A 26,402-nucleotide genomic window follows, 5' to 3' on the forward strand; every position below is an offset into this window, starting at 1 on the left:
GTTGGAAGGGACCTCAAAACCCACCAGTTCCAACCCCTGCCATGGGTAGGGACACCTCCCACTGCATCAGGTTGCTCAGAGCCTTATCCAACCTGGCCTTGAACACCTCCAGAGATGGGGCAGCCACCACTTCTCAGGGCAACCTGGGCCAGGGACACACCACCCTCTCAGGAAAACATTTCTCTCTAATATCTAATCTCAATCTCCCCTCTTCCAGATGAAAACCATTCCTTTTATCCTATCCCCGCACACCCAGATAAAGAGCCCATTCCCAGTTTTCCTGCAGGCCTTCTTTCAATACGGGAAAGCAGTACAGAAATCCCTTTATATTCAGGCACCACTGAAGAGTCTTCCTGGATGAAACTACAGAAAACAGGACATTAAGCAGCAAACACTCCCCACCAGGGAGATTCACCTACCATACTTGCAATCCTGTCTTGCAAACCCCGCCCAGTTGAAGGGGATGTTCCAGCCATTTCTTGACACCGTGATGTAAATCCTGCCTGAAACCAAAGGCCCTTCTGCATCTCTCTCTCAAAATCAACACGCTAATGACCGCTCTGCACAGTGGGACAGAGAGCCAAGGCTCTTCTGCTGGGAAAGGCAATGAGCCAAGCCATGCAGATGGCACACAAAAATTATTAGGGAGGGAATGTGCTCATTTAGGGGGTTAGCAGTGCAGGCCCTGGAAAAAGACAGTCTTTTCCTCTTTCTTCCATTTGCTTGAAAACCGAACAATGATCCTTTGGGATTAACTGTTGTGCCTGGTTACACAGAGTAGGAGAGATTACACAGCTACACTTCTCAGCAGTTATCAGCTGTCCTGCCAAGATTCAAAAATCGAGGTCAGAGAGGGTGGGACACAACATACCATCCCTCCCATGCCTTATCACCACTCTGCAGATTAAGACAGAAGCAAAAACTAGCCTCACACAGTGATGGGATGAACACATGCTGATCATAAAGGAAGATTCCAACAGAGCAAGGAACCAAACCTGTGACTCCCATGGACCAGGCTAGCTGTCTTTTAGATGGCCCTTCCCCTTGACAGGAACCTCAAAATATTTACCTGTAGCACCTGTGCTAATTTGCATTCTGCTTGCCAGGAAAGCTGGTATCCACAGGGCTGACACGAGGGATTGCTCGCGTACAAAAGCTTGCTTAAACCCTCATGGTTTAGGGGAAAACCCAAAGCTTCAGCAGAATCTAAATAACAGGTAAGGTGCATGCAGGATCTCTGCACTCAGAGCTCGAGTTTTATTTTGGTCATGCTGGTGAACGAAAGCCATGTTTTACTAGTCTTAGGTTTAATGGGATCCAATAAATATGCAAATTTTCAAGCCAATAAATACACACGCCACAATGGAGCTGCATCCAAGTATATTTTCTAATTAAAAAATCCCTCCTTGTCTCTGGCAGCCCTCTAAGCAGTGACTGAGAAGACTCCTAACAGAATGGATGCATGAGGCAGACACACATGAAATGGTAGAAATGGGTGCTGAGGACTGGCTGAGGGGTTTTATTCCATGGGCATCAGTTTTGTGCTTCATATTGAGTGTAAATAAGGGTATTTCCTCTGTTTACATTCTGATTCAATGTAGACTCTCATATTTCACAGTTTCCAAATGGCAGTAACGCCCGCTTGCAAAAAGCCGCTGTCACCTTTGATCCAAGGACACATTTGTGCTGACTGGATTGCCAAACGAGTATTTTAAGATCATACCTCTTAGAATATGGGTCACTGTTTGTATTAGGGGTACATTTATATTTGGTTTATGGGGTTAATAAATTATTAATAGGTGTTACAGTCACAAGTAGTCCACGTTATACATCGCTGCAAGCATCCCATTAACCTGCTGGACTTCAGCAGTTTGTAGGAATTAGCTGTTTATTGAAACTGTTGAAATACAGATGAGCCATTTCACTGCTATGCCTTTAACGTACAACTGAAACATCCCCATCCCTGGAAGTGTTCAAGGTGAGGCTGGATGGGGCTTCAAGCAACCTGATCCAGTGGGAGGTGTCCCTATCCATGGCAGGGGGGTTGGAAACAGATCGGCTTTATGGTCCTTTCCAACCCAACCATTCTGCTATTCTATGATTCTATAATGTTGCTCCTCAACGGAGTGGGTATTTCTCACAGTAGGTGCAGCTGAGGAAGAAGAAAGACAACTCCCGGCTACCAGCTTCCAGATTCTCTGGATCCTTCTCATGGCCCTTGGGCACCAATTCAAACTGCAGTGTCTCTGCTTACTCATAATTAAACAGGAGGTGACTGTCTTGCCTCATACCTGGCTGGCAGAGATTGCTCTTTCTTCTGTATTTTGTGATGCGATACGTCTTTACAAAGGACAATCTGAACATATTTTTGCTTTACCCATCATGTTGTTTTCAATCCCCATTAATTTACACAGTGAAATTTTGATGGCTGGACTTCATGATTGTAGAGGTCATTTCCAAACTCAATGATTATATGATTATCAAAAAATCCTTCTCTCTTAGCCCTCTATTTGATAGAAAATGCTTTACATGATCACAGCCAACAGTAAATCATAGCCACTAGGTGTCTTTAGTCAAAGAGGCTACAGAAGCAACAGCTTGAATTTGACTGTAAGAGCAAGAAGCCACCACCTTTTTCCTAATTCTGTTACTCACGTCAGGCATGATTTCAATCTTCTCGTAGCGTCGCTTGTAGGGGAGTGTCAGCACCTCTGCTCTGCGATAGGACATCGGTGGGGGCTGGCAGTCTATCATAAGATCCGTGCGATGAGACTGGGTGGGTGGTGGCTGAGTGTACTGCTCTGGGCAAACTACGTGGAGAGGCTGGAAAAGAACAGAGTGGTGAATTACAGAAACGTCTGTTTGATTCTGGATCTGTTAGAGCGAGTCCAGAGGAGGCCACAAAGATGATCCGAGGGCTGGAACAGCTCCCAGTTGAGGACAGGCTGAGAGAGTTGGGGTTGTTCAGCTTGGAGAAGACTGCAGGGAGACCTTAGAGAAGCGTTCCAGTACTGAAAGAGGCTTCAGGAAAGCTGGGGAGAGGCTCTTGATCAGGGAGGGCATGGACAGGACAAGGGGAAACAGTTTGAAGCTGCAAGATGGGAGATTGAGGTGAGACCTTAGGAAGAAATGTTTTCCTCTGAGAATGGTGAGACACTGGCCCAGGTTGACCAGAGAAGTGGTGGCTGCCCCATCCCTGGAGGTGTTCAAGGCCAGGTTGGATGGGGCTTGGAGCAACCTGATGCAGTGGGAGGTATCCCTACCCATGGCAGGGGGTTGGACTGGATGGGCTTTAAGGTCCCTTCCAATCCAAAACATCCTACGATTCTATTCTGTGTGCTGCCCTACAACAGTAATCGTTGCCATAAGGAGGTTTGCAGATTGTTGTTATCAAGCTAAATTATTTGTATGAAAACAACATCCCAAAGATGCAATCAGAAGATTCAGTCAGTATTGGAGCAAATAGTTCACAGAGCAGGCAGACTTTGCTTTATACACAACAGTGTCCAGAGAGACATGATCTTAATTTACGTCATAATCACCACTTCAGTATCAGCAGTCGTGTTAGCTGCCGAAAGGAGAGAAAAAAGCTTTTTTCAATAGCTTCAATAGCTTTTCCTTAGAATCACAGAATCATTAAGGTTGGAAAAGACCTCTAAGCTCATGTAGTCTAACCATCAGCCCAACCCCACTGTGCCCACTAAACCATGCCCTGAAATGTCACATCTACATGCTTTTTTAACCCCTCCACGGACAGGGACTCCACCGCTGTCCTGGGCAGCCTCTGCCAGGGTTTGACAACCCTTTCCGTGAAGGAATTTTTCATAATATCCAATCTAAACCTCTCATGGTGCACCTTGAGGCCATTTCTTCTCATCCTGTCTCTTGTTGCTCTTCTTCCTCATCCTTGTCATTGAAACTGGAAGCAAATGCCAGTAATGGTGGAGACCATCCCAAAACAGCATTTGGTGAGGCAGATGTCTCAACATGCAAGGACACAAAAAGGTAGCTCCATAAGCAACACTGAGATCTCATGACCTGTCAGTAATACAGCAACAAAGCATGAACAGGCTGGTTGCCACAAGGATCTCTGCAGGCTTTAAGGAAGGCAGAGGACAAGAGAGTATTTCTGCAAACTGTATGGAAACAGAATTATGCTCAGGTAGAATCACAGAGTCACTTGGTTGGAAAAGACCTCCGAGATCATTGACTCCAATTGTACCTGTCTACTACTAAACCAGAGCCCTAAGAAGCTCATCTATCCCTCTTTTAAATACCTCCAGGGATGGGGACTCAACCACCTTCCGGGGCAGCCTCTTCCTGTGCCTTTCAATGAAGAAATTTTTCCTGATGTCTAATCTGAACCTCACCTGGCACAACTTGAGGCCATTTCCTCTCAATTCTGTCACCTGTCACTTGGGAGAAGAGACCTACGCCCACCTCACTCCAACCTCCTTTCAGGCAGCTGTAGACAGTGATATGATCTCCTCTCAGCCTCCTTTTCTCCAGGCTAAACCACCTCAGTTCTCTCAGCCGCCTTTTATAAGGTTTGTTCTCCAGACCTTTCCCCAGCTCTGTTCCCTTCTCCAGACGTGCTCCAGCCCCTCAATGTCCTTCTTGTAGTGAGAGGCCCAAAACTGAAACCAGGATCTGAGATGCGGCCTCACCAATGCTGAGTACAGGGGGACGATCCCTTCCCTTGTCCTGCTGGCCAGGGAAGTAACACTTCAGTAACAATGAAGAAGATTTCCTCTTGGTTATGCTATTGTTTAACGTGACAACTGTTCAGAATCAACCTGATTGTTTCAGGTGTGTGAAAAAACATTAAAAAAGGCAACAGAAATTCCTTACCTGGACTTCTTTCAGTAATTTAGACACCTGAATAAAATTCAGCCTTGTGTCTATGGGGCAGTAAACACATTTCATTGCCAATGGTTGATAAGGAGCCAGGGCATCCAGATATGAGAAATCTGGTTCTGAAAAGAGAAACATTGTAAACACTGAATGCCTGTTAAGAACCTAGATGTCCCAACTCTTCCCCAATTCCATTTCTAGTCTAGACAAGCTGTTGTTCAGCAATGTTAATTCTGATACAGATTTCTCTTCTCTCCTTCATTCCTCCACCCGTTATTTTCAGTTAATTTGATGGAAATTATGCCCACAATTAGTCTTACCTTAATCAAGAAACAGAGCAATACTACTTCATTTGAACACATTATTGCATGACTTTTATAACAAATTTAATCAAGACAAAAACATAATCTCTCATTTTTAATCAGATCCTGAAAAAGAAGGCAAGATGTATAAATTTTTGGTATCATAACGTAACCCAAACATCAGCTTGTTTTTCACTATGATAAATGTGCAGCATAAAGATTGTATCTTGATAAACCTGTACTAGCGTCCTCTGCTACAGACACATGGCCTCCCAACTCCCCTTCTTCCTTACAGTGTATTTCATAGAAACATGAAATCATAGAATCACTAGGTTGGAAAAGACCTTTGAGATCATCAGCTCCAACCATACCTGTCCACTACTAAACCATATCCCTAAGCACCTCATCTACACACCTTTTAAACATCTCCAGGGATGGGGACTCAACCACCTCCCTGGGCAGCTTCTGCCAGTACTAGAGAATCCTTTCTGTGAAGAAATTTTTCCTAATATCCAATCTGAACCTTCCCTGGTGCAGCTTGAGGTCATTCCCTCTTATCCTATTGCCTACCACTTGAGAGAAGAGATCAACATCCACCTATTTACAATCTCCTTTCAGGTAGTTGTAGAGAGCAACAAGGTGTGACAACTGCACGACTCAGCTTGGTGTCATACATGTGGGGTTTTTATAATCTAAGTTCCAGGTTTTGACTGGTGGGTCCGAATTCCAATATAATCCAAGAGGGCTGTAGGGAGCCCTCCTGCTAAAGAGAGAAACGTTTACTTTTTTTCCTGTTATGCCAGCAGAGCAGTTCTGGCTCAGGCTAATATGAACTGCAGGGTACTCATGGCAAGGGCTACCCAGAGGGAGAAATGGACTGTGATAACTTTATTAGTTGTTATCTTTATTAGACCTAGCAAGTCTCAACTTCCCTTTGTTTTTATTGACTTTATTGACTTTAAAAAAACAGATTAGAGGTTTGCCAGGGAAAAGTCATGCACTGAATGGACTGCTGCTCACACAGAGACTTATACAACATCAAGAGACTACATAAAAAGATCAGTTTTCATGAATGAAAAACAAAACATAGAATCACTAAAGTTGGAAAAATACCTCTAAGACTATCAAATCCAACCATCAGCCCAACCCCACCGTGCTGACTGCGTGATTGTTCCTAATATCCAATCTAAACCTCCCCCAGCACAATTTGAGGCCATGTCCACTCACTATCACTTGTTACTTGAGAGAAGAGACCAACATCCACCTCACCACAACCTCCTTTCTGGGAGCTGCAGAAAGCGATGAGGTCTTCCCTCAGCCTCCCCTTCCCCATACTAAAGAGCCCCAGGGTCAGCTGCTCCCTGTAACCTCTGGGGTCCAGACCCTTCTCCAGCTCTGTTCCCCTTCTCTGGACATGCTCCAGCCCCTTAAGGTCTTTCATGGAGTGAACAGCCGAAAACCGAACCCAGGATTTGAAGTGCAGCCTCACCAGCACCGAGTGCAGGGGGACGATCCCTTCCGTGCTCCTGCTGGCCACCCCATGGCTGATCCAAGCCAGGATGCTGTTGGCCTTCTTGGCCACCTGGGCCACTGCTGGCTTATGTTCAGCCACTGTTGACCAGCACCTCCACGGCCTTTTCTGATGAGCAGCTTTCCAGTCACTCTTCCCCAAGCCTGGAGCACTGTGTGGGGTTGCTGTGACCCAAGTGCAGGACCCAGCACTTGGCCTTGTTAAACCTCATAGTATCTACCTGGGCCCATGGCTCCATGCTGTCCAGGTCCCTCTGCAGAGCCTTCCTGCCCTCGAGCAGATCGACACTCCTGCCCAATTTGGTGTCATCTGCAAACTGACTGGGTCTCATAGGTGACAGTGTAGGACATGGGTAGTCACTTGATTCTGAGGGCCACCAACTAATGATGTGGAAAAGCTTATGTCATCATTATCTACCCAACATGATTGTGGGACAGATCACATAAAGGGAAAGCTAAAAGGAAAAATTGCTATTAGTTTGGTAAGAAGAGAATGGGAAAAAGAGAAGAAGATGCATGAAAGACTTAACTGGTGGACTATTCTGAACTACAGGCCTCAAAGCAGAACCAGTAGAGGGAAGTACAGTTGCGATGCACCAAGCCTTGCTAGAAAATGGTACAAGTAATTTCTCTGGTATCTGCTCAGGCTGTGTAATAGGATTAATTTGAGGGAACCTTCATGGAATCATTAAGCATGGGAAAGATCATCCAGTCTGACCATCAGACCACCACCACCACACCTTCTTCTATGTTCTTACGTCACCATGGGGGGACCAATGGCTGGATTTCTCATGTGAACAGGAAGAAAAAACATCCTTAAAACTTTACCACAGGAAGTTTGGCACTCAGCATGGCATCCGACATTCAACACTGGGCCTCATTCTACTGATAAAGACAAGTTAATTGCTAGCCTGAAAATGTGCTGCTGGCTAAGTATCAGTGAGCATCCTGTGGTTATATTTGCACTGTGAGAACAGAATAAGATCAGCCAACGATACATATGTTTGGAACTGTCAAAGGGATAATTTTCCTAAGTTTAAAGCAATTGTCAGGATAGCTGCCTGGGAACATCAAAGTGAGAAATATCAATGAAAAATGATAGTTGTAGAAGAACATCTTAATAGATGCCCAAAAAGCCATGAATCTACAAACATGGAATAAAAATTATGTCGGGCAAAAAGCCACGCTAGTTAAAAACAGATGCGTTAGTGGCTATGAAACAAAGCCTAAAAATATCAATGTAAAAAGTGGGAGTTAATGGTAGTTAAATTTTATAGCAATGAATAGAAGTTTAAAAATACCACCACTGAGAAGGCAGCTCGTTGAAGAGAGATCAGTGGTCATTTCAAGTTGAATCAGAAGACATTTTAAAACTCACAGGGCAAAATCAGAAAACTTATGTCAGGCACAGGTCCTCTGCTAGAGATGTACAATGACACTGCAAACAGTAGGTTTGAGAAGTTACCAGAAGAGAGCTTCTCCATCCAGTTTGGTGGTGTGGATAGAGACTGGACTACTTGTTCCCAAGAATGCCATGAGGCAGCACCTACTCAGACTATGTGAGTTTGAATCAGTAGGCTCAGATAACGGTGTGGAAAAGCTTATGCCATCACCATGCTCATCCCAAACAGAAATACAGGCTGGGTGCAGAAAGGATTGAGAGCAGCCCTGGAGGGAAGGACTTGGCAGTGCTGGGGGATGAGAAGCTCAGCATGAGTTGGCAATGTGTGCTGGCAGCCCAGAGAGCCAACTGTGTCCTGGGCTGCATCCAAAGCAGTGGGACCAGCAATGTTTTCCTGTGAGGGTGGTGAGACCCTGGCACAGGCTGCCCAGGAAATTCATGGATGGTTCATCCCTGGAGGTGTTGAAGGCCAGGTTGGATGGGGCATGGAGCAACCTGATCCAGTGGGAGGTGTCCCTGCCCATGGCAGGGGGTTGGAACTGGATGGGCTTTAAGGTCCCTTCCAACCCAACCCATTCTATGATTCTATGATAATGTACAGATGTGGATTTCCTGATCTAAGAATCCAAAGTAGCATCCAGTCTATAGTCTCTCTGAACAACTACTAAAAACATAAGAGCCTTGGAAAAGTGAGAAATTCTAATGAAGGAATTCTCACACAGGACTTTGAAGATTTATAACATGTGAAAACCATAACTTGAGCAAGTCTCACAGCGAACTCATGCCACAGACAGGGATAGCTGGCTGGAAACTACCAAAACCCAGAAGTCATCCATCTGGTGGGAGACAGCACCTGTCACGGACACATAAAATTACAGGTCCATAGCTTTTCCACCAGGACATCTGATTTACTGCTATATGACACTGAGTTCTAAAGGCTGGAACTGTACAGCACTAATGCGGCATGCATGAGCTGTTTTAAGATCTCCTAGGGAGGTAGTTTTTAAAGCATTGCTATTATTGTAGAGTGAGCAAGCAGCAGACTTCTTTCTACCATGTTTTCTCCAACAATTTCTTTGTGGATTAGTGGTATTCAGTATTTTAATCAATAATCTTTTCAACGCTGCTTCAGCGTTAACATTTGCAGATGACACAAGCAAGGAGAGTAGCACCACGTCTCACACACAGCTGGTGTCCCGTCTATCGTCTGCAGCTGCTGTTTCAGTCTATATTCTCTTGTTGTTTTTTACACTACAAATTGGAAAGATGGAGATTACATAGCACCTGGGGACTGAACAAGCAGTGTCATCATTAACAACGCTGCACGGCCTGTAGTTTAAAGGTCCTAATTACTAGGAACTTGGAGTCTATCACAGGAAAAGCTAGAACATCACCTGCTATCACATACTGTTTCACAGAATGATGGAACCATAGGATGGTTTGGATTGGAAAGGACCTTACAGCCCATTCAGTACCAACCCTCTGCCATGGGCAGGAACACCTCCCACTGGATCAGGTTGCTCCAAGCCCCATCCAACCTGGCCTTGAACACCTCCAGGGATGGGGCAGCCACCACTGCTCTGGGCAACCTGGGCCAGGGCCTCCCCACCCTCACAGGGAAACATTTCTTCCTAAAATCTCATCTCAGTCTCCCGTCTTTCAGCTGAAAACCACTCCCTCTCATCCTATCCCTGCCCTCCCTGATGAAGAGCCCCTCCCCAGCTTTCCTGTAGGCCCACTTTAAGTACTGGAAGACTTCCCTTAGGTCTCCCTGGAGCCTTCTCTTCTCCAGACTAAACAACCCCAACTCTCTCAGCCTGTCCTCATAGGGGAGGTGCTCCAGCCCTCAGATCATCTTTGTGGCCTCTTTTGGACTCGCTCCAACAGATCCATGTCCTTCCTGTGCTGAGGACTCCAGAACTGGATGCAGAGCTCCAGGTGAGGTCTCATGAAAGCAGAGCAGAGGGGCAGAATCCCATCCCTCACCCTGCTGGTCCCACTGCTTTGGATGCAGCCCAGTCCAGATCCACCCAAGCCACTTCAATCTCAGCAGCCTTGATGCATCTGCTGGATGGTTTGACCATAGAATCATAGAATCATTAAGGTTAGAAAAGACCTCTAAGATCATCAAGTCCAACCATCAACACAATATTAACACATGTCCTGAATTGCCACGTCTACACATTTTTTTAACCCCTCCAGGGCCTGTTCCCAGATGTTCTTCAGGGGTCTGACTTCTGGTACGTGAGCACATACGTGACATACTTTTCCAGTCAGATTCTCTACCAAGCAGCAGTATCTTGCCACAATGCTGCAACCCTGATGGGTTTGACTCTGCACTGCCAGTGGCTCTGCTTCCATTGCTTGATCCCAGCTGAAACCAGGACATAACTACAGGAGGTTTTATCTTTAAACAGCAGAATCAAGATAATTAAATAATAAAAATGCTGGGCATCAGTGGAGGTGCTTCAGATTTCCACCAGAGTTACTAAGAACAAAAGAATTTAATCTGGTAGGAGTTTCTGTAGACATAGATGTCTTTGTTCCTGCTGACAGTCATAAGGAAGTAGGAACATCCTGCCAGGTGGCTATGCCTGCAGACAGATGCAGAGTCTAAAAGCCATGGATAGACCAATTTAGGAAACAAACCACCTCAGGCTCCTGGAATCACTGTGCACTCCAAGGTCAGCAGAACCAGAGCATATGTCAACTGGAGTTTCATTTGAAGGATAAACTGGGAATGAATATCAAACATAATGACCTAAGGTGCTGTTACAACTGCCATTCAGATGCCTTAGCATCTTCCCAGGGCCACATTCTAATAGAAGTCTGCTCTATTTCCTCATTTCACAGAAGGGTCACATTTTAATACAGAAAGGTTAACTACCACTCCCTAAAAGAAGACACAGGATGAGTTCTTGCCATTAACGGCCAGTTTCTGACACCCTTGATGATGCTGAGTAGAACGTTCAGAACGTGATTAATGCCACTGATTTCCTCGGGACTCATGAAATATGCAACCCAGCAGAGGGTGTATGGGCTCCAGTTTTAATTGAAGTCCCATCTGGAGCAGAATTCACTAGTTCCAAGACAATGGATATCTATAATGTAATTTTACCAATTACTGTAATTAGGGCATATCTCCTGAAGTTACCTCAAAGGTCAGGAGTGATGGGTACTGCAACAGATATGACGTTAGTGCTGGGGTACCATGCACCATTTCCCAGCACAAACAGATTTAAGTGTCTTGTCTGCTCAGCAGGAACCTCTTTGTATCTTGTCTTCCCTTGCAATAGGGATAATTACATACTTCTTTAAACTTTCCCAAATTGGTTTAACAGTATCATGATACTGTGACCCTTCCTGGAACCAATATTGTGAAAGAGTCAAAGGAGTTTGCTCATCATTAGCCTCAAGTCTACAGTTAAAAAAAAACAAAGAAAGAAGGCAATAACCTTTCCCAATCCTCTTTGCTTTAGGAGGTTATGTGCTTCTCACTAAAAACAGGAGGAAAATCATAGAATCATAGAATGGTTTGGATTGGAAGGGACATTGAAGTCCATCCAGTTCCAATCTCCCTGCCATGGGCAGGGACACCTCCCACTGGATCAGGTTGCTCCAAGCCCCATCCAGCCTGGCCTTGAACACCTCCAGGGATGGGGCAGCCACCACTTCTCTGGGCAGCCTGGGCCAGGGCCTTCCCACCCTCACAGGAAAACTTTCCTTCCTAGGATCTCATCTCAATCTCCCCTCTTGCAGCTTCAAATATTCCCCCTCATCCTGTCCCTGCTTTCCCTGATCAAGAGCCCCTCCTCAGCTTTCCTGGAACCCATTGCAGGACTGAGAGGCAGCTCTAAAGTCTCCCCAGAGGCTTCTCTTCTCCAGGCTGAATAACCCCATAGCTTAACAGTGGGACTCCATCACATCCTTGCTGTGGGAGTAGATTTGATTAGTTAATCAGTATTCTCCTTTCCATTTCTAAATACTTTGTCCTAGTCCAAAATCCACACCTTTTTAATCTGGCTGGGTTATATATAACAGATCTCCCAGCTAAACCAGAGCTCTTTATACATAAAATAATTAGCAATGGCCTTTCTTTCCCTTCTCAAATCTGAAGAGTTCTCCCTGAAGAGTGCAGGGTTCTGTATGGATGGCACACTGGGTATAAAGATGAGGCAGCTGGGTGAAACATCAGTTTGAGTAAAGGCCTTCAAGTATTTTTAAAGGAGATCAAACTCCGGAAGAGATCTCCTTTGCTAGATTCCACAAAAGCTTGATGTTCTCTCTTAAATACTTTGTTTCTAATGATTGGCTGGTCCAGTGACACAGAAGCCCTGTGGATCTCAGACCACAGCTCATTCTGAGATGGATAGGGCTTGATTCATTAAATCCATTAAAAGTACAGTCAGTGTTAGAGGCAGCCTGGCAGCAGTGGAGGAACTTAAAAGGCCTCTTGTGTCCCTGGCAGCCTGAGTCATTGAGAAAGGAAATGCCTCTCGAGGGTATGAGCTAGAGCTGGACCTTCAGCTTCAAATACAAATGTGTCTGTTAGCCAAAAAAGCGTCTAAAAAAAACCCTGAGCCAAAAGGCAGCAATAGCACAGATCATCACTGCCAGGTCCGTGTGGGGTGAGCACTTCTGAAACAGCAGAGATGACAGGAACATCTTTAGAAACGGGCTGTTTGCTTGAGGTGTTGATGAAAGGGCGAGAGAAAGGACAAGGAAAGAGTTTGTGACTGCAATGGAATCCAGACAAGTGTTCCTCCTTTCTGACCAGCATCAATTAGAACTTGCCTGGGTTTAACTTGCAGCCAGCTGCTTTTAATCCAAAAATTAATTTCCTGTAGGCATTTACTGCTGCACATAATAAAGATTGTGCTTAGAAATGGCAGGAATGGACTCTGCACGGCAAAGGTTGGCTCTGCAGGGCTAAAATGAATTAAATGGCACAATAATTACATTTATCCCTACAGTGAATCCTAGGGTCTTAATTTAGATGAGCTCCTACTGAAGTCAGGAACTTCCGCCCCAGGATAAATGAATAAAGCCTCTAGGATGTGGCCACACTTAATCAGAGAGCACAATCTATCATTAATTTGATAATGATAACTACATTGTACTTACCTGTGAATATAACAGTGTTCAAGCTGGATTTTCCCCATAATTCCATGAAATGAACCACATCTCCAAATCTGAGAGAGGGATGTCCAGTAAACACAACACACGGCTGCTTGAAGTCATTGCTGAAATCTCCATGGATGCTGGGATAATGTTTCAATTTGTTTGTCTGAATGAGCTGAAATAAAACAAAAAATCCAGGCATTACAGATTTTTCATGTCTCCATGCTCTGTAGTTCAGGGTGTTTATTTACAAGAGATCAGAAATATTCTAACGTGTTTTTTCCAACCTTTCTGACACAGGCAGAAACACTTCCCACTTTGATCAGGTTTCTCAAAGCCCCATCCAAACTGGCCTTGAACACCTCCAGAGACGGGGCAGCCACTGCATCTCTGGGCAAACTGGGCCAGGGCCTCACAACCCTCACAGCAAAACATTTCTTCCTAAAAACTCATCTCAAGTTCCCTTCTTTCAACTTAAAATCACACACCCACCCCACCCCCTTGTCCTATCCCTGCACTCCCTGATCAAGAGCCCCTCCCCAGATTTCCTGGAGCCCCTTTCAGTACTGGGAAATGAAATGAACCACATCCCCAAATCTGAGAGAGGGATGTCCAGTAAACACAACACATGGATCCTGGAGGAAGTAGCTAGGGAACTACACTTCGTGCAGCTCACTAGCAATACCCAACTCCTATTTAATCTTCAAGAGAGAAATTAGAAAAAAAACACCCACTAACTGCTCAGACAGTAAATATGCACTGAATCTTGAAAACATCTCTGCAATTAAGACTAGTAATGATTTCTGATTAACACATCTGGAGTGTAATATTTAGAATCTAAACTTAGCTTCAGTAATAAAAACTGCAATTTAGCAGACAATGCACAACCCAAATTTGATCCCATTAAATACTGGCATTTAAAAGAACAGCTAGGAAATGGCCTCATGAAGCTTTCTCCTTGCTTTTTTGAAGGAAGTCAAAAGCCTCAAAATGGAAGTTGCAAAGCAATTTCCATGGGTAAAGTGGAAGAAGGGGACAATTTCTACTCCAAATCTTAAATTGGATATGATATCATAGAATCATAGAATAGTTTGGGTTGGAAGGAACTTAAAGCCCATCCAGTTCTAACCCTCTGCCATAGGCAGGGACACCTCCCACTGGATCAGGTTGCTCCAAGCCCCATCCAACCTGGCCTTCAACACCTCCAGGGATGGGGCAGCCACCACTTCTCTGGGAAACCTGGGCCAGAGCCTCATCGCCCTCACAGGAAAACATTTCTTCTTAAGATCTCATCCTATCCCTGCAATCCTTGATAAAGAGCCCTTCCCCAGCTTTCCTGTAGTCGTGACATTCCAGAGTCAATCTTTAGCAGAGTAGCAAAGTGAAGGACATTTCCACAGCTACCATTTATGTCGCACACTTCAGAAAATCGCAAACAGTTCTTCCAGCATCCCATTTCACTAGTTCCTTAGGATTATATGTGTATTAGTACACAGGGGCATTCAAATCTTTGCTAAGACGTGAGAGCAGCACTCAGTGTGTAAAAGCATTCTTGACAGCTTATTTCACAGCTACACTTACACAGATGTTCATTGTTTACACACATAAAAGCCGTATTCTCTTCAAATCCCTTTCTATTCCTTTGCAGAGAGACACAGGATTTCTAACACAGTTTTCAGGACCTTGGGTTTTGCGTGTGTCATTCTTTTTTAATCATACTTTTTCACTTCCAGCAACGAAACACCTACCATAATGCTGGGGTACACGGCTTCTAACTGGGAAGCCAACTCAGGAGCGAAAAGAAACACATGCTGAACCCTCAGCACCATGTCCCAAGGTGGTTTTTTTATCTTGGAAGATCTTTTATGGTAAGTCTACTGAAGCTCCCTACCTTAGGTGACAGTCTGATTCTCACAGCTGGACATAGCAAGAGTGAAAGGCTACAAAAACAAGTTAAGAGACATTCTACTCCCTCCAGTGATAAAACGGCTCGTAGATTTTAGCATCTAGAGCAAAGTCTTTTCTAATTACCCAATCAAAAATATACAGAGCTGAACTTGCAAAACAGATCTAACAGACTCTCACAAATCTCTAAGGAGATTAAATTTGTAATGATTTGTAGAGGCCTTTTATATCTACAGAGGAGATGGGTTGTATAAGCACAACAGTCACTCCTGTGTCATGTTCAGATCTCCAGCCTGCACCAAGCCTGGGTTTTGAGATCTCCCTCCATGGAGTCCTGTGTCCAGTTCTGGAATCCCAAATACAAGAAGGATATGGAAGTGTTGGAACGGGTCCAGAGGAAGCTACAAAGATGATCTGAGGGCTGGAGTACCTCCCATACGAGAACAGGCTGAGAGAGTTGGGGTTGTTCAGCCTGGAGAAGAGAAGGGTCTGGGGAGACCTTACAGAGTGGCCTTCCAGTACCTGAAGGGGGCTAATAGAAAAGCTGAGGACTCTTCACAAAGGCCTGTAGTGATAAAACATGCGGGGAATGGCTTTAGATTGGAAGGGAGAAGGTTTAGTTTAGACATTAGAAAGGAATTCTTCACAATGAGGGTGGGGAGGCCCTGACCCAGGTTGTCCAGAGAAGTGGTGGCTGCCCCATCCCTGGAGATGTTCAAGGCCAGTTTGGATGGGCCTTTGAGCAACCTGATCCAGTGGGAGGTGTCCCTGCCCATGGCAGGGGGTTGGAACTGGATGGGCTCTAAAGTCCCCTCCAATGCAAACCATTGTATGAAAACAATGCCTGGCACGCAGTCTACCAATATTTTCAAAAGGAGACTGATTTGGGGAAAGGAAACCACATTCAGAACATCCTTCTACAGAGAGAGATACTTTTTACTGAAAGCTTAAGAGACAGTGGATGGGAAAGCACTGAACCAAAACTGAGGAGAGCTGTGTTTTTTTAAATCCCAAATGGTTTTGCTTCCCTTTAAAGCAGTAGAGTTGATTTACAGGGTCAGCAACTGCTGCTATAAACAGGATAAATCTCCAGAGCCTCCGTGTACCCTTTATTGAAGTGAGCCAAAATACATTGCTATTTATTTTATGTAGTTTTGTGTGTGTATATGTGTATGTTCTGTATCCAGAATTCTGAACAGAATCAATGAGTGATGCATTTATCACTTCACCTCCCTCACTCCCTGCATAAGGACCAACACTAACAGGGGCCCAATTCTTCATAATGCTATAAGACAAAAGATAGCACTAAACAATCACCTGCTTCCAGGCATTTATGGCTTTGAATATGTTTCATATATGGAGGTATATGGAGGAGGGAAGCAAAAACGAAGAAGACAAATGCTAGTACTTAAGTCCACAGAGTGAATATTACTTCCATCCTGGGTATTTTCCGTCAGAAAAGGAGGCTTTTTGTAGCCATTTCTCTTGGATGTTGCTAGCAGAATCCTTAATATGAGAGCAGCAAACCCGAATTCTTCCTTCACTAGCAAATACTGATCACTGTATATTACCTCTCAGATTTTTCTGCTGGGGACATATAAAGAAGTCAGGATTCACTTTTCTTACAGCCTGAAATTGTCTCTGTAAAGACTGAGCAGAAAGGAAAAGGGGCAAAAGCTTCTCATTTTGCCTTGCTAGAACAAGAGCCTAGAGGCTGAGGGGAGACCTTATCGCTGTCTACCACTCCCTGAAAGGAGGCTGGAGTGAAGTATGTGATGGTCTCTTCTCCCAGGTAACAAGTGATAGGATGAGAAGAAATGGCCTCAAGTTGTGCCAGGGGAGGTTTAGATTAAATGTTAGGAAAAAAATATTCACAGAAAGGGTTCTCAGGCACTGGCAGAGGCTGCCCAAGGCAGTAGTTGAGTCCCAGTCCTTGGATGTATTTAAAAGCCAGGCAGATGAGGTGCTCAGGGATACGGTTTAGCAGTGGACAGGTATGGTTGGACTCTGATCTCAAAGGTTTTTCCCAGCCAAACAATTCAACGATTTTAACAATTCAACTATTCATTTATAAGGCCTCTACCTCTACCAAAGGGATGGTGCAGGGGGTACAATCCATGGCTCCTGTTGAAATGGCTGGGGAGATGGGTAATTCCTCAGCTGTGGCTGCACTAGGATGGGACATTCCCATGTGCTCAAAGAATTTGGTAAAACACTGCAAGTTTCTATAATACCAGAAAAACATTAGTAAGCAAAACAAATTACTGATTTATGCTCCCCAGCATCTCAGCCAGACATTGTGGAGCTTAAATCTAAGCCTGTTTAGACAGCTGATCCTAGAATATAACTGCCTTGGAAGTGAAAGCCTCTACCTCCCTCAGACAGCCTGATCTATTCACAAACATTTGGAAACCCCAGTTTTTAACTTTGCAGAAACTTCTGTTGCACCGGTTTGTGCTCCTTCTCCTCTCTTCCCCATCAGAATAAGTGCTGGTGGTAAAACTGAATTAGCACTTTTGATTTAGCATAGGGGAGAGCCATTTGCAGAGCAAGCCATACCCTCCTTCCCTGACTGTTTCTCTACTCCACCTCCCAGGTTTCCCCCTGAGAAATCACTGCCTGGAATGTATATCAGTCCTGCTCCAGATGCAAACTCTCTCCAACAGAGCCACAGCAACTCTTACCCCAGCAATCACAGACCAATACCTTTAAAAAGAAGTGCTTTAAAAATCTTTACAAAGAAGATAAAAGGTTGCAGATGAGACTTCAAAAGCTTTTGCAAGAATCTGGACACTCCGTTCACATTAACTTTAGTAGGAATTGATGTCCAAGTGCCCCCTACAAGCTGGAAGCACTTTAGACCACAAGCCTTGCTCATAATGGAAGGGAAGTAAATCAACCACTCACTCTGACTGGATGCTAGGAAACAAACTGCCACCCCAAGGCACAATAATAATGAATTGCGATGGTGCAGGAGATATGATGAACACTTAATACTACATTAAAGTAGAAGTAACAAGGGGGGAGTTTCTCTGAAGAGTTGAACAGAATGTCTTTTTTTCTCAGTACAGCAGAACAAGGAATGAGTTCAAACCAGGTAACATAAATCACAAACCTGGAAAATTTCCATGCAAACAGAATGAAAAACCTTCAAACAACTTAGTATAGAGAGAAGAGTTAGACAAAAAGAATAATTGTAGAGAAGATGAAGGTGATCTGAGGGTTGGAGCATCTCTGCTACGAGGACAAGCTGAGAGAGTTGGCGTTGTTCAGCCTGGAGAAGACTCTGGGGAGACCTTAGAGCAGCCTTCAGTACTGAAAGGGGCTCCAGGGAAGCTGGTGAGGGACTTTTGTACAAGGGCATGTAGTGATAGGATTGGGGGGGAAGTGACTTTAAATTGGAAAGGGGAAGATTCAGATTAGACATTAGGAAGAAATTCTTCACAATGAGAGCAGTGAGGCCCTGGCACAGGTTGCCCAGAGAAGCGGTGGCTACCCCATCCCTGGAGGTGTTCAAGGTCAGGCTGGATGGGACTTTGAGCAACCTGATCCAGCGGAAAGTGTCCCCACCTATGGCAGGGGGGTGGAATTGGGAAGGGGTGAGGGGGTTAAGGTCCCTTCCAACCCAAACCATTCTGTGATTCTACAATTCTAAGACATTTTTATTTATCCTCTTGTAACAATAATAAAGGGACAGTTAAGTGAAGCACAAAATACAATTATAACTGATTAAAGGAAGTACTTTTTTATACTATGCATGAGGCACCACTGGAACTCATTCATGCAAGGGACTACATCAACAATTTCGCTATTTTTTGCCTTGTTTGTTTTTAAGTCTTGGTGTTTATACAATGAACAGGAACATCGAATTTCAGGACCAGAGAGCGTGCTGGGCTGGACTTGTTCTGTAGATAATTAGAAGCTTATTTCCTGGCCTGTCCCTTTCTGATGTATCATGCCAGGAATGTTATTAATGCTCGCTAATAACTAAGCAGCATTTCTGAGTAATTCCTCATTTTCTTCCAACAATTGAGCAGCTAAGCACGTCTTTCATGATAGGCAATTTCCGTCTAGTTTGCATTGCACAAGCCTACCATTACTTCGAACAAAGTAAGGCAATTCTCCACTAACATCCTATCTAATAGAAACGATCATTCAATGTCTGTTTCTGATATTCATTAAAAATTCCTTTAAGTACAGGGAAGCAGAGCTCCTGATTGTGAGGTCAGGGAGTCACAGGTTTAGAAAGAGAGTATCCACCCAAGTAAAACACCTGGCTGCTCACTAAGGTTCTAACTTTGTAACTGGAAGCCTTGAGTCCAAGTCCTTGCTCCCTCCTAGCTACACTGATCTTATGGCCACGGACAGGTTACTCAGGCCAGGTCTGTATTAAGACTATTTGGCTTGGTAAATTTATACCAAACCATCACAGCAACTGAGCCAACTGTGGATACTCTGGCAGGCTTAACAGGGTTTCTGCCAGGGAATAAAGAGCACACGTGTTAAAGATTCTACTGAAAAGAGGTTATATCATAGAATCATAGAATGGTTTGGGTTGGAAGGGACCTTAAGGCCCATAAAGTTCCAACCACCTGCCACAGGTAGAGACACCTTCCACTGGATCAGGTTGCTCAAAGCCCCATCCAACCTGGCTTTGAACACCTCCAGGGATGGGGAAGCCACCACTTCTCTGCATAACCTGGGCCAGGGCCTCCCCACCCTCACAGGAAAAAAAGTCTTCTTAAGATCTCATCTCAATCTCCCCACTTTCAGCTTCAGACCATTCCCCCTCATCCTGTTCCTCCCCTCCTTGATCAAGAGCCCCTCCCCAGCTTCCCTGGAGCCCCTTTCAGTACTGGGAGGCTGCTCTAAGGTCTCCCCAGAGCCTTCTCTTCTCCAGGTTGAACAACCCCAACTCTCTCAGCCTGCCCCCATATAGGAGGTGCTCCAGCCCTCAGATCATTCTCATGGCCTCCTCTGGACTCACTCCAACAGATCCATGTCCTTCCTGTGCTGAGGACTCCAGAACTAGATGCAGGGCTCCAGGTGGGGTCTCACCAGAGCAGAGCAGAGGGGCAGAATCCCCTCCCTCACCCTATTGGTCCCACTGCTTTAGATGCAGCCCAGGATACAGTTTGGCTTTCTACGCTGTGAGTGCACATTGCCAGCTCACATTAAGCTTCTCATCCACCAACACCACCAAGTCTTTCTCCTCAGGGCTGCTCTCAATTGGTTCTCTACCCAGCCTGTACTTGTGCTTGGGACTGCCCTGACCCAAATGCAGGACCTTGTTGAACTTCATGAGGTTCGCATAGACCCACCTCTCCAGCCTGTCAGGGCCCCTCTGGATGCCATATGGATGTTTCATAGTTTTATGAGTTACATTTACAGTGTCAGCTCCAAGATTTTGCCTGTCTTCCATTTACACTGTTTGTTCCAACTCTATATTTCATAGAAGAAAAACAAGCCCAGCTCCTCTCCCCTGCCTTAGGAACAGCATGACAGCATTAAACCATAACCATCTGTAGGTACTGCTAAAACTGGAATGCAGCCCAAGGCAGCTGAGAATTACAGGAGTAAAAGGATGTCAGTAGCTGTCCCTCAGAGGACAGCAACAAGGAATTGAAGGCACATGATGAGCAGAGAGTACCTGACATGGACATCTGGGCACTGTGCTGGTGAGCGTGGCTACCTTCGATATCGGTCATCGTATAGATCCCAACATGCTTTGATTGTTTAAAACGTCCCATGCACTTTACAGAACAGAAAGGAGCAATCCAATCTGGTGCCTTCAAGCATGTGTAAACTTCAGTGATTTATGATCTCAGGAAAAACACTAAATGAAACAGCAGCCTCAATCTTTCTTTGTCTGGATATGACTTTGTTTTGGTTTTGCTGCTAAGTCAGGCTTTTGAAAGAGTATTGCTATATGCCCAGGGCTGCTGCCTCCCACCATACAAACGGATTTTGCAAAACACCCAATATGTATCAGGACGTAGCAATGAAAAGATCCATTTAGCCCATCATGGGGTGCAGGTTGTGCAGGTTCCTCCACTTCCCACTGTTTTCTCCACTTCTCACTCTTTACTCCACTTCCCAATGTTTGTAGAGCAGCTGTAAGTGAACAGCCGAACACAGTTTTAGCTGTGTTAGATGAGGTACCGTGAAATGTGCAGTAGATGGTCACTCGGTACTGAAATGCCTAAAGCCTACAGCCATTCCGTAATTTGGGATGTGCACACATGGTTTATGATGTCATTTAGCACATTTAAGACAATCCTTACCCTGTAAGAAGCCTCAGAATGGCAGCTGCCTGCGCATCTCACGATAAAATGTCTCTAGCTTTGGATATTAAGAAAAATTTCTTTACCAAAAGAGTGGTGAAGCCCTGGCAGAGGCTGCCCAGGGCAGGGGTGGAGTCTCCATCCCCAGAGGGGTGATGATCCGGTGGGTCTCTTCCAACCTGGTTATTCTGTGATTCTGTGATTCTGTGAAAATCTGCGGCTGTGGCACTTGGGAACACGGTTCAGTCAGCACAGTGGGGCTGGGCTGATGGCTGGACTGGCTGAGCTTAGAGATTTTTTACGACCTCTATGCTTCTACGATAACTTGTATGATTTGGCCTCGTCAGCCAAAGCCAGTAGCAGGAAAATTACTCCCTCTGTGCACTGCATTTTGCCACAAGGAACTGATCTGTTATCCACTGTGGTGGGGCTTTCCTAGACAATTACCTTCATCAGCACATGAAGCACAGGTGAATGGCTTGACAGCTAAACAATAATTTGGCAAAACTGCATTATCACCAGGCCTCTGGAGAACAGAAAATGTCCTAAAAATTAGAGGACACAGTTATCGCTCTACAAACACAAAGACCCACCATGTAAGACAGGTTAATTAATCCTGCCTTTGACAGCTGCACGTTTGGCTTCAAATTTTTGGAAGGGCTTTCACTTAAACCTGCCAGTTACAGTGCATATTGTGAACTAAAATTTCTAAGTGATGCCACTGGTAGAACAGATTGTCAGTGAAACCCATGACGCTGTGGATCAACAAGGACACCTCAGAAAGCAGAGATGCAGGGGAAATTAGAAAGCATAGCCAGCAGCATGGCTATAGAGTGTTGGACTGAGTGATCAGGCTTTGGAATTGATTTATTGGTGTGAATTACAGAATCATAGAATGGTTTGGGTTGGGAGAGACCCCAAAGCCCATCCAGTTCCAACCCCCTGCCATGGACAGGGACACCTCCCACTGGATCAGGTTGCTCAAAGCCCCGTCCAATCTGGCCTTGAACACCTCCAGGGATGGGGCAGCCACCACTTCTCTGGGCAGCCTGTTCCAGTGCCTCATCAACTTCAGTGTAAAAAGTGTCTTCCTAACATCTAATCTAAATCTCCCACTTTCAGCTTAAAACTGGTTCCCCTCATCCTATCCCTGCAGTCCCTGATAAAGAGCCCCTCCCCAGCTTTCCTGTAGCCTGTCTCCCCAGATTCTTCTCTTCTCCAGGCTCAACAACCCCAACTCTCTCAGCCCGTCCTTGTACGGGAGGTGCTCCAGCCCTTGGATCATAGTGTTCCTTGTTTGGACTCACTCTAACAGCTCCATGTCCTTCCTGTGTGGAGGACTCCACAACTGAATGCAGGGCTTCAGGTGAGGTCTCACAAGAGCCGAGTAGAGGAGAAGAATCCCTTCCCTCGCCATGCTGCTCACAGTTCTTTGGATGCAGCCAAGGATATGGTTGGTTTTCTGAGCTGGAAGCACACATTTTGCTGTGGGGAAGATCCCCTCAATATACATTGCAGGGTGATCCCCCCAAAGATAGGAACCTTATTCCCCTTTGTTTCATTAAGATGCCAGCTTAAGTATTTTCATTTAAAATTACCAGTGAGAGCACTCAGTGTTGCAAGCTTGAACTTTGTCATACCAAACCTGTCTTTGAAGATACCTTTTCTCCTGCAGCAGACAACATGCTTCCTATTTCAGCTAGAGAGGTAGGAGCTGGGATGACTAAGCTGTGCCTGATAACAAGCTCTTAGTTTTACAGACTTTGAAATAAACTGCTTGGACAAAGGGAATATTTGTGGTTGCAGCCTGATAAGAGAAAACACTCAGCCATGTGCGTGCCAGATAGCCTTCTGCGGGGGAAGAAGTAAACCAGGCAAGCATATGTAAGTTATATGCTGAAATAAACACCATGATAATTTCTGAATTGAGGGAACACCATTATTCATTCCTCCCCCATGCTCCCAAATTAATCACAGAAAGCAAAGTCAAAACCAAACTTGTATGAATAATGACACAAAAGTATTACAGAGCGGCAGAAATGTGCACCAGAAAAACAACAGCCAAACAGGAAAACCGGCTCACTCTGTGATCTTAGGAAACAGAGCAAGACCGTGGTTTCCTTACCTCAGCGTGGGGAAAAGGAGGTTCTGGAAGATAAACCTTTGTTTGTTTGTTGTGACACAACCTTTAAAAGAAAAGGAAAATAAGCTGGGTTAGCGAGCTGTGGCACATCGAGCAGTGTCTGCTGCCATCTACTGTCACAGCCATTTCTATCAGTAGCGTTGGGTGCAAAATCACTGAGCTGTTTTGTTGCTTCCCAGTTCAGAGGATCAACACCTACAGGACAGGACAGCTCAGTCAGAGTGAGATCACTTAGAGATGGTGCAAAAAAGCTGAGGTAATTTTGTACACACTACATAACAGAAATCCTGTGCTGCTGAAGACAAATTTGTAACTCAGCATCCCCATCATTTCATATCCTGACTTAAGCAGCTGCTGCAAAGCCAAATCACCTCTCAACAGAAGTGTTTTCCTGTGAGGGTGTTGAGGCAGTGTCCCAGGTTGCTCAAAGAAGCTGTGACTCCCCCATCCCTGGAGGTGTTCAAGGCCAGATTGGATGGGGCTTGGAGTAACCTGATCCAGTGGGAGGTGTCCCTGCCTCTGGCAGAGGGGTTGGAACTGGAGCCGCTTTAAAGCCCCTTCCCACCCAAACCATGCCATGATTCTACGAGAAATTCCAATTGCCTCATCCCGTTTCTTAGCAATGATTTGGTCCTTTCGTTTGTTATAGTCTAATTCCCCTGTGCATTTTACTGTCACAGCTACAGTGTTGGTAAACTGCTTCTCACCATGGCATAATGCTCGCTGTTCCCTGGTATGTTCCATCAATCGTTTATTTTTAAAACATATATATTGAGAGTTGTTGATGAGCTCCAGCCAGACTCCTGATTCATCCTATTACAGAGACATTTGTTGGAGGCCTGTGTGACGTTACAATTACCTGCAGTGACACTGTCCTGATGGCCTTTTCTGGGAAACACTACCCACCTCATACTTCTTCACTTTATTATAAAGCAATAAGCCTGAGTCAAACTAAATTTGACAAAGCCTAAGAGATACTAAAAGCAGGGCATTTATTCTAGCTGACTAAATAGTCGATTTGGAGGGCTGGAATCCCTGAATTTCAGCCCCTGTTCTGACCCCAAACTTCTGTTTTACAGATGTTTAACCTTCACCTCTGTTTCTACCCAAGTCAAGCATTTACCTTACACGTAAGTGTTTGGAGAGCAGCTCATGCTGGTTTTGACTTTTAAATGGAAGCCACTACAGCAAAGTAGAATTCAAAAACATGGTGTTTGAACACTTGTGTGCTGAACCGTGCCAGCTAGACACAGCAAATCAAAAGACCCAACTGGCACACGTCTCATTCTTGCTACTTTGACAGCAATACGTAACCCAAAGAATTACTGCAACAAGAACTGTGCAGCTACCACTTCAGTGGCTACTGCAATGAAATGACCACATAAATACAACCTTAACAATTGTTCAACTATAAACTATGAGTCAACACATCCTGGTGAGCACAGAGAAGACTGACCAGTTCAGTGATGTTTGGTTTTCCTACTTTTGCTGAATGCAATGCAATTAAAATCCACCAGATTTCAATCCTCTTTATGATGCACCTAAGATTTTCTGGACCTCTCTTTTTTTTTTCCTGAACTCTAGACTAAAATGCTGGAAGAAAGGAAGGAAAAACTAACTTACTCTACTTCATAATCTAAAGCACCTCTCTATTTGTAAGAATTTAGGACCAGTTACAAGTTGCTGGGTTCTCTTTTCCACAGCTCAGAGTCACAGAATGGCTGAGGTTGGAAGGAACCTTTGGAGATCATAGAATCACTGAACCATTTAGGTTGGAAGACACTTCTAGGATCATGTCCAACCATCATCCCAACATCACCGTGCCTACTAAACCATGTCCTAGAGTGCCACAGCTATATATTTTTTTAACACCTGCAGGGATGATGACTCCACCACTTCCATGGGCAGCCACTTCCAATGCTTCACCACTTTTTCAGTAAAGATATTTTTCCTAATATCCAGTCTAAATTTCCCATGGCACAACTTGAGGCCTTTTCCTCTCTTCCTATCCCTTGTTACCTCGCAGAAGAGATCAGCACCCACCTTGCTACAACCTCCTTACAGGCAGTTGTAGAGAGCAATAAGATCTCCCCTCAGATGATCTAGTTCTTCACTCTGCTCAAGCACTGTCAGCTAAAGCAGGTTGTCCAGAACTGTGTCCAGCTGGGTTTTGATATCTCCATAGACAGAGACTCCACCACCTCTCTGCACAACCTAGTCCAGTGTTTGACCACACTCACAGTCTACAAGTGTTTCTTTTGTTCAGATGAAATTTATGTGTTTTAATTAGTGCGTCTTGACACGCTGCTGTCAGTGGGCACTGCTGAGAAGAGTCTGGCTCCCTCATCCTCATTTCCTCCCATCAAGTATAAACACTCATAAGATCCTCTGGAGCTTTATGTTCTCTAGGCTGAAAAGTCCCAGCTCTTTCAGCCTCTCCTCATCTGGAAGATCACCTTTGCAGCCCATGCTGGCCTCACCTCAGTAAGCCCATATCCTCCTTGTACTGGGGAGCCTGGAGGGAGGCACAGGGCTCTCTGTGCAGCTTCACCAGCAATGAGCAGAGAGGATCCCCTTCCCTGACCTGATCCTCTGACTAATGCAGCCCAGGATACTGTTGGCCTTTTTTGCCACAAAAAACCACACAAAGTTAAAAGGCCAAGTGCTGGATTTTGCACCTGGGACACAGCAACCCTGGCCGTCCGTACAGACTGGGGAGCGAGAGGCTGGAGAGCAGCCCAGCAGAAAAGGATCTGGAGATTCTGGTCAACGGCAAGTTGAACATGAGCCAGCAGTGCGCCCTGGCAGCCAAGAGGGACAGTCGTGTCCCGGGGTGCATCCAGCACGTCATTGGCAGCTGG

General features: G+C 45.1%; 1 protein-coding gene across 3 annotated transcripts in view; it reads right to left on the reverse strand.

Moving 5' to 3' along the window:
* The window catches only part of INTS9 (integrator complex subunit 9), an 88,058-nt gene that overhangs the window by 13,067 nt on the left and 48,589 nt on the right, over window positions 1-26,402 (reverse strand). For all 3 annotated transcript variants that reach the window (XM_069850658.1, XM_069850659.1, XM_069850657.1), the window contains 4 exons: window positions 23,524-23,584; window positions 13,213-13,384; window positions 4,852-4,976; window positions 2,656-2,823 (listed from right to left, as the gene is read on the reverse strand). In XM_069850658.1, coding sequence (XP_069706759.1) covers window positions 2,656-2,823; window positions 4,852-4,976; window positions 13,213-13,384; window positions 23,524-23,584 — 526 coding nt within the window. The remainder of the gene's footprint in view (window positions 1-2,655; window positions 2,824-4,851; window positions 4,977-13,212; window positions 13,385-23,523; window positions 23,585-26,402) is intronic.

Source organism: Phaenicophaeus curvirostris, chromosome 2 (genome assembly GCF_032191515.1).
Source record: "Phaenicophaeus curvirostris isolate KB17595 chromosome 2, BPBGC_Pcur_1.0, whole genome shotgun sequence".
NCBI classification, from domain to species: Eukaryota; Metazoa; Chordata; class Aves; order Cuculiformes; family Cuculidae; genus Phaenicophaeus; species Phaenicophaeus curvirostris.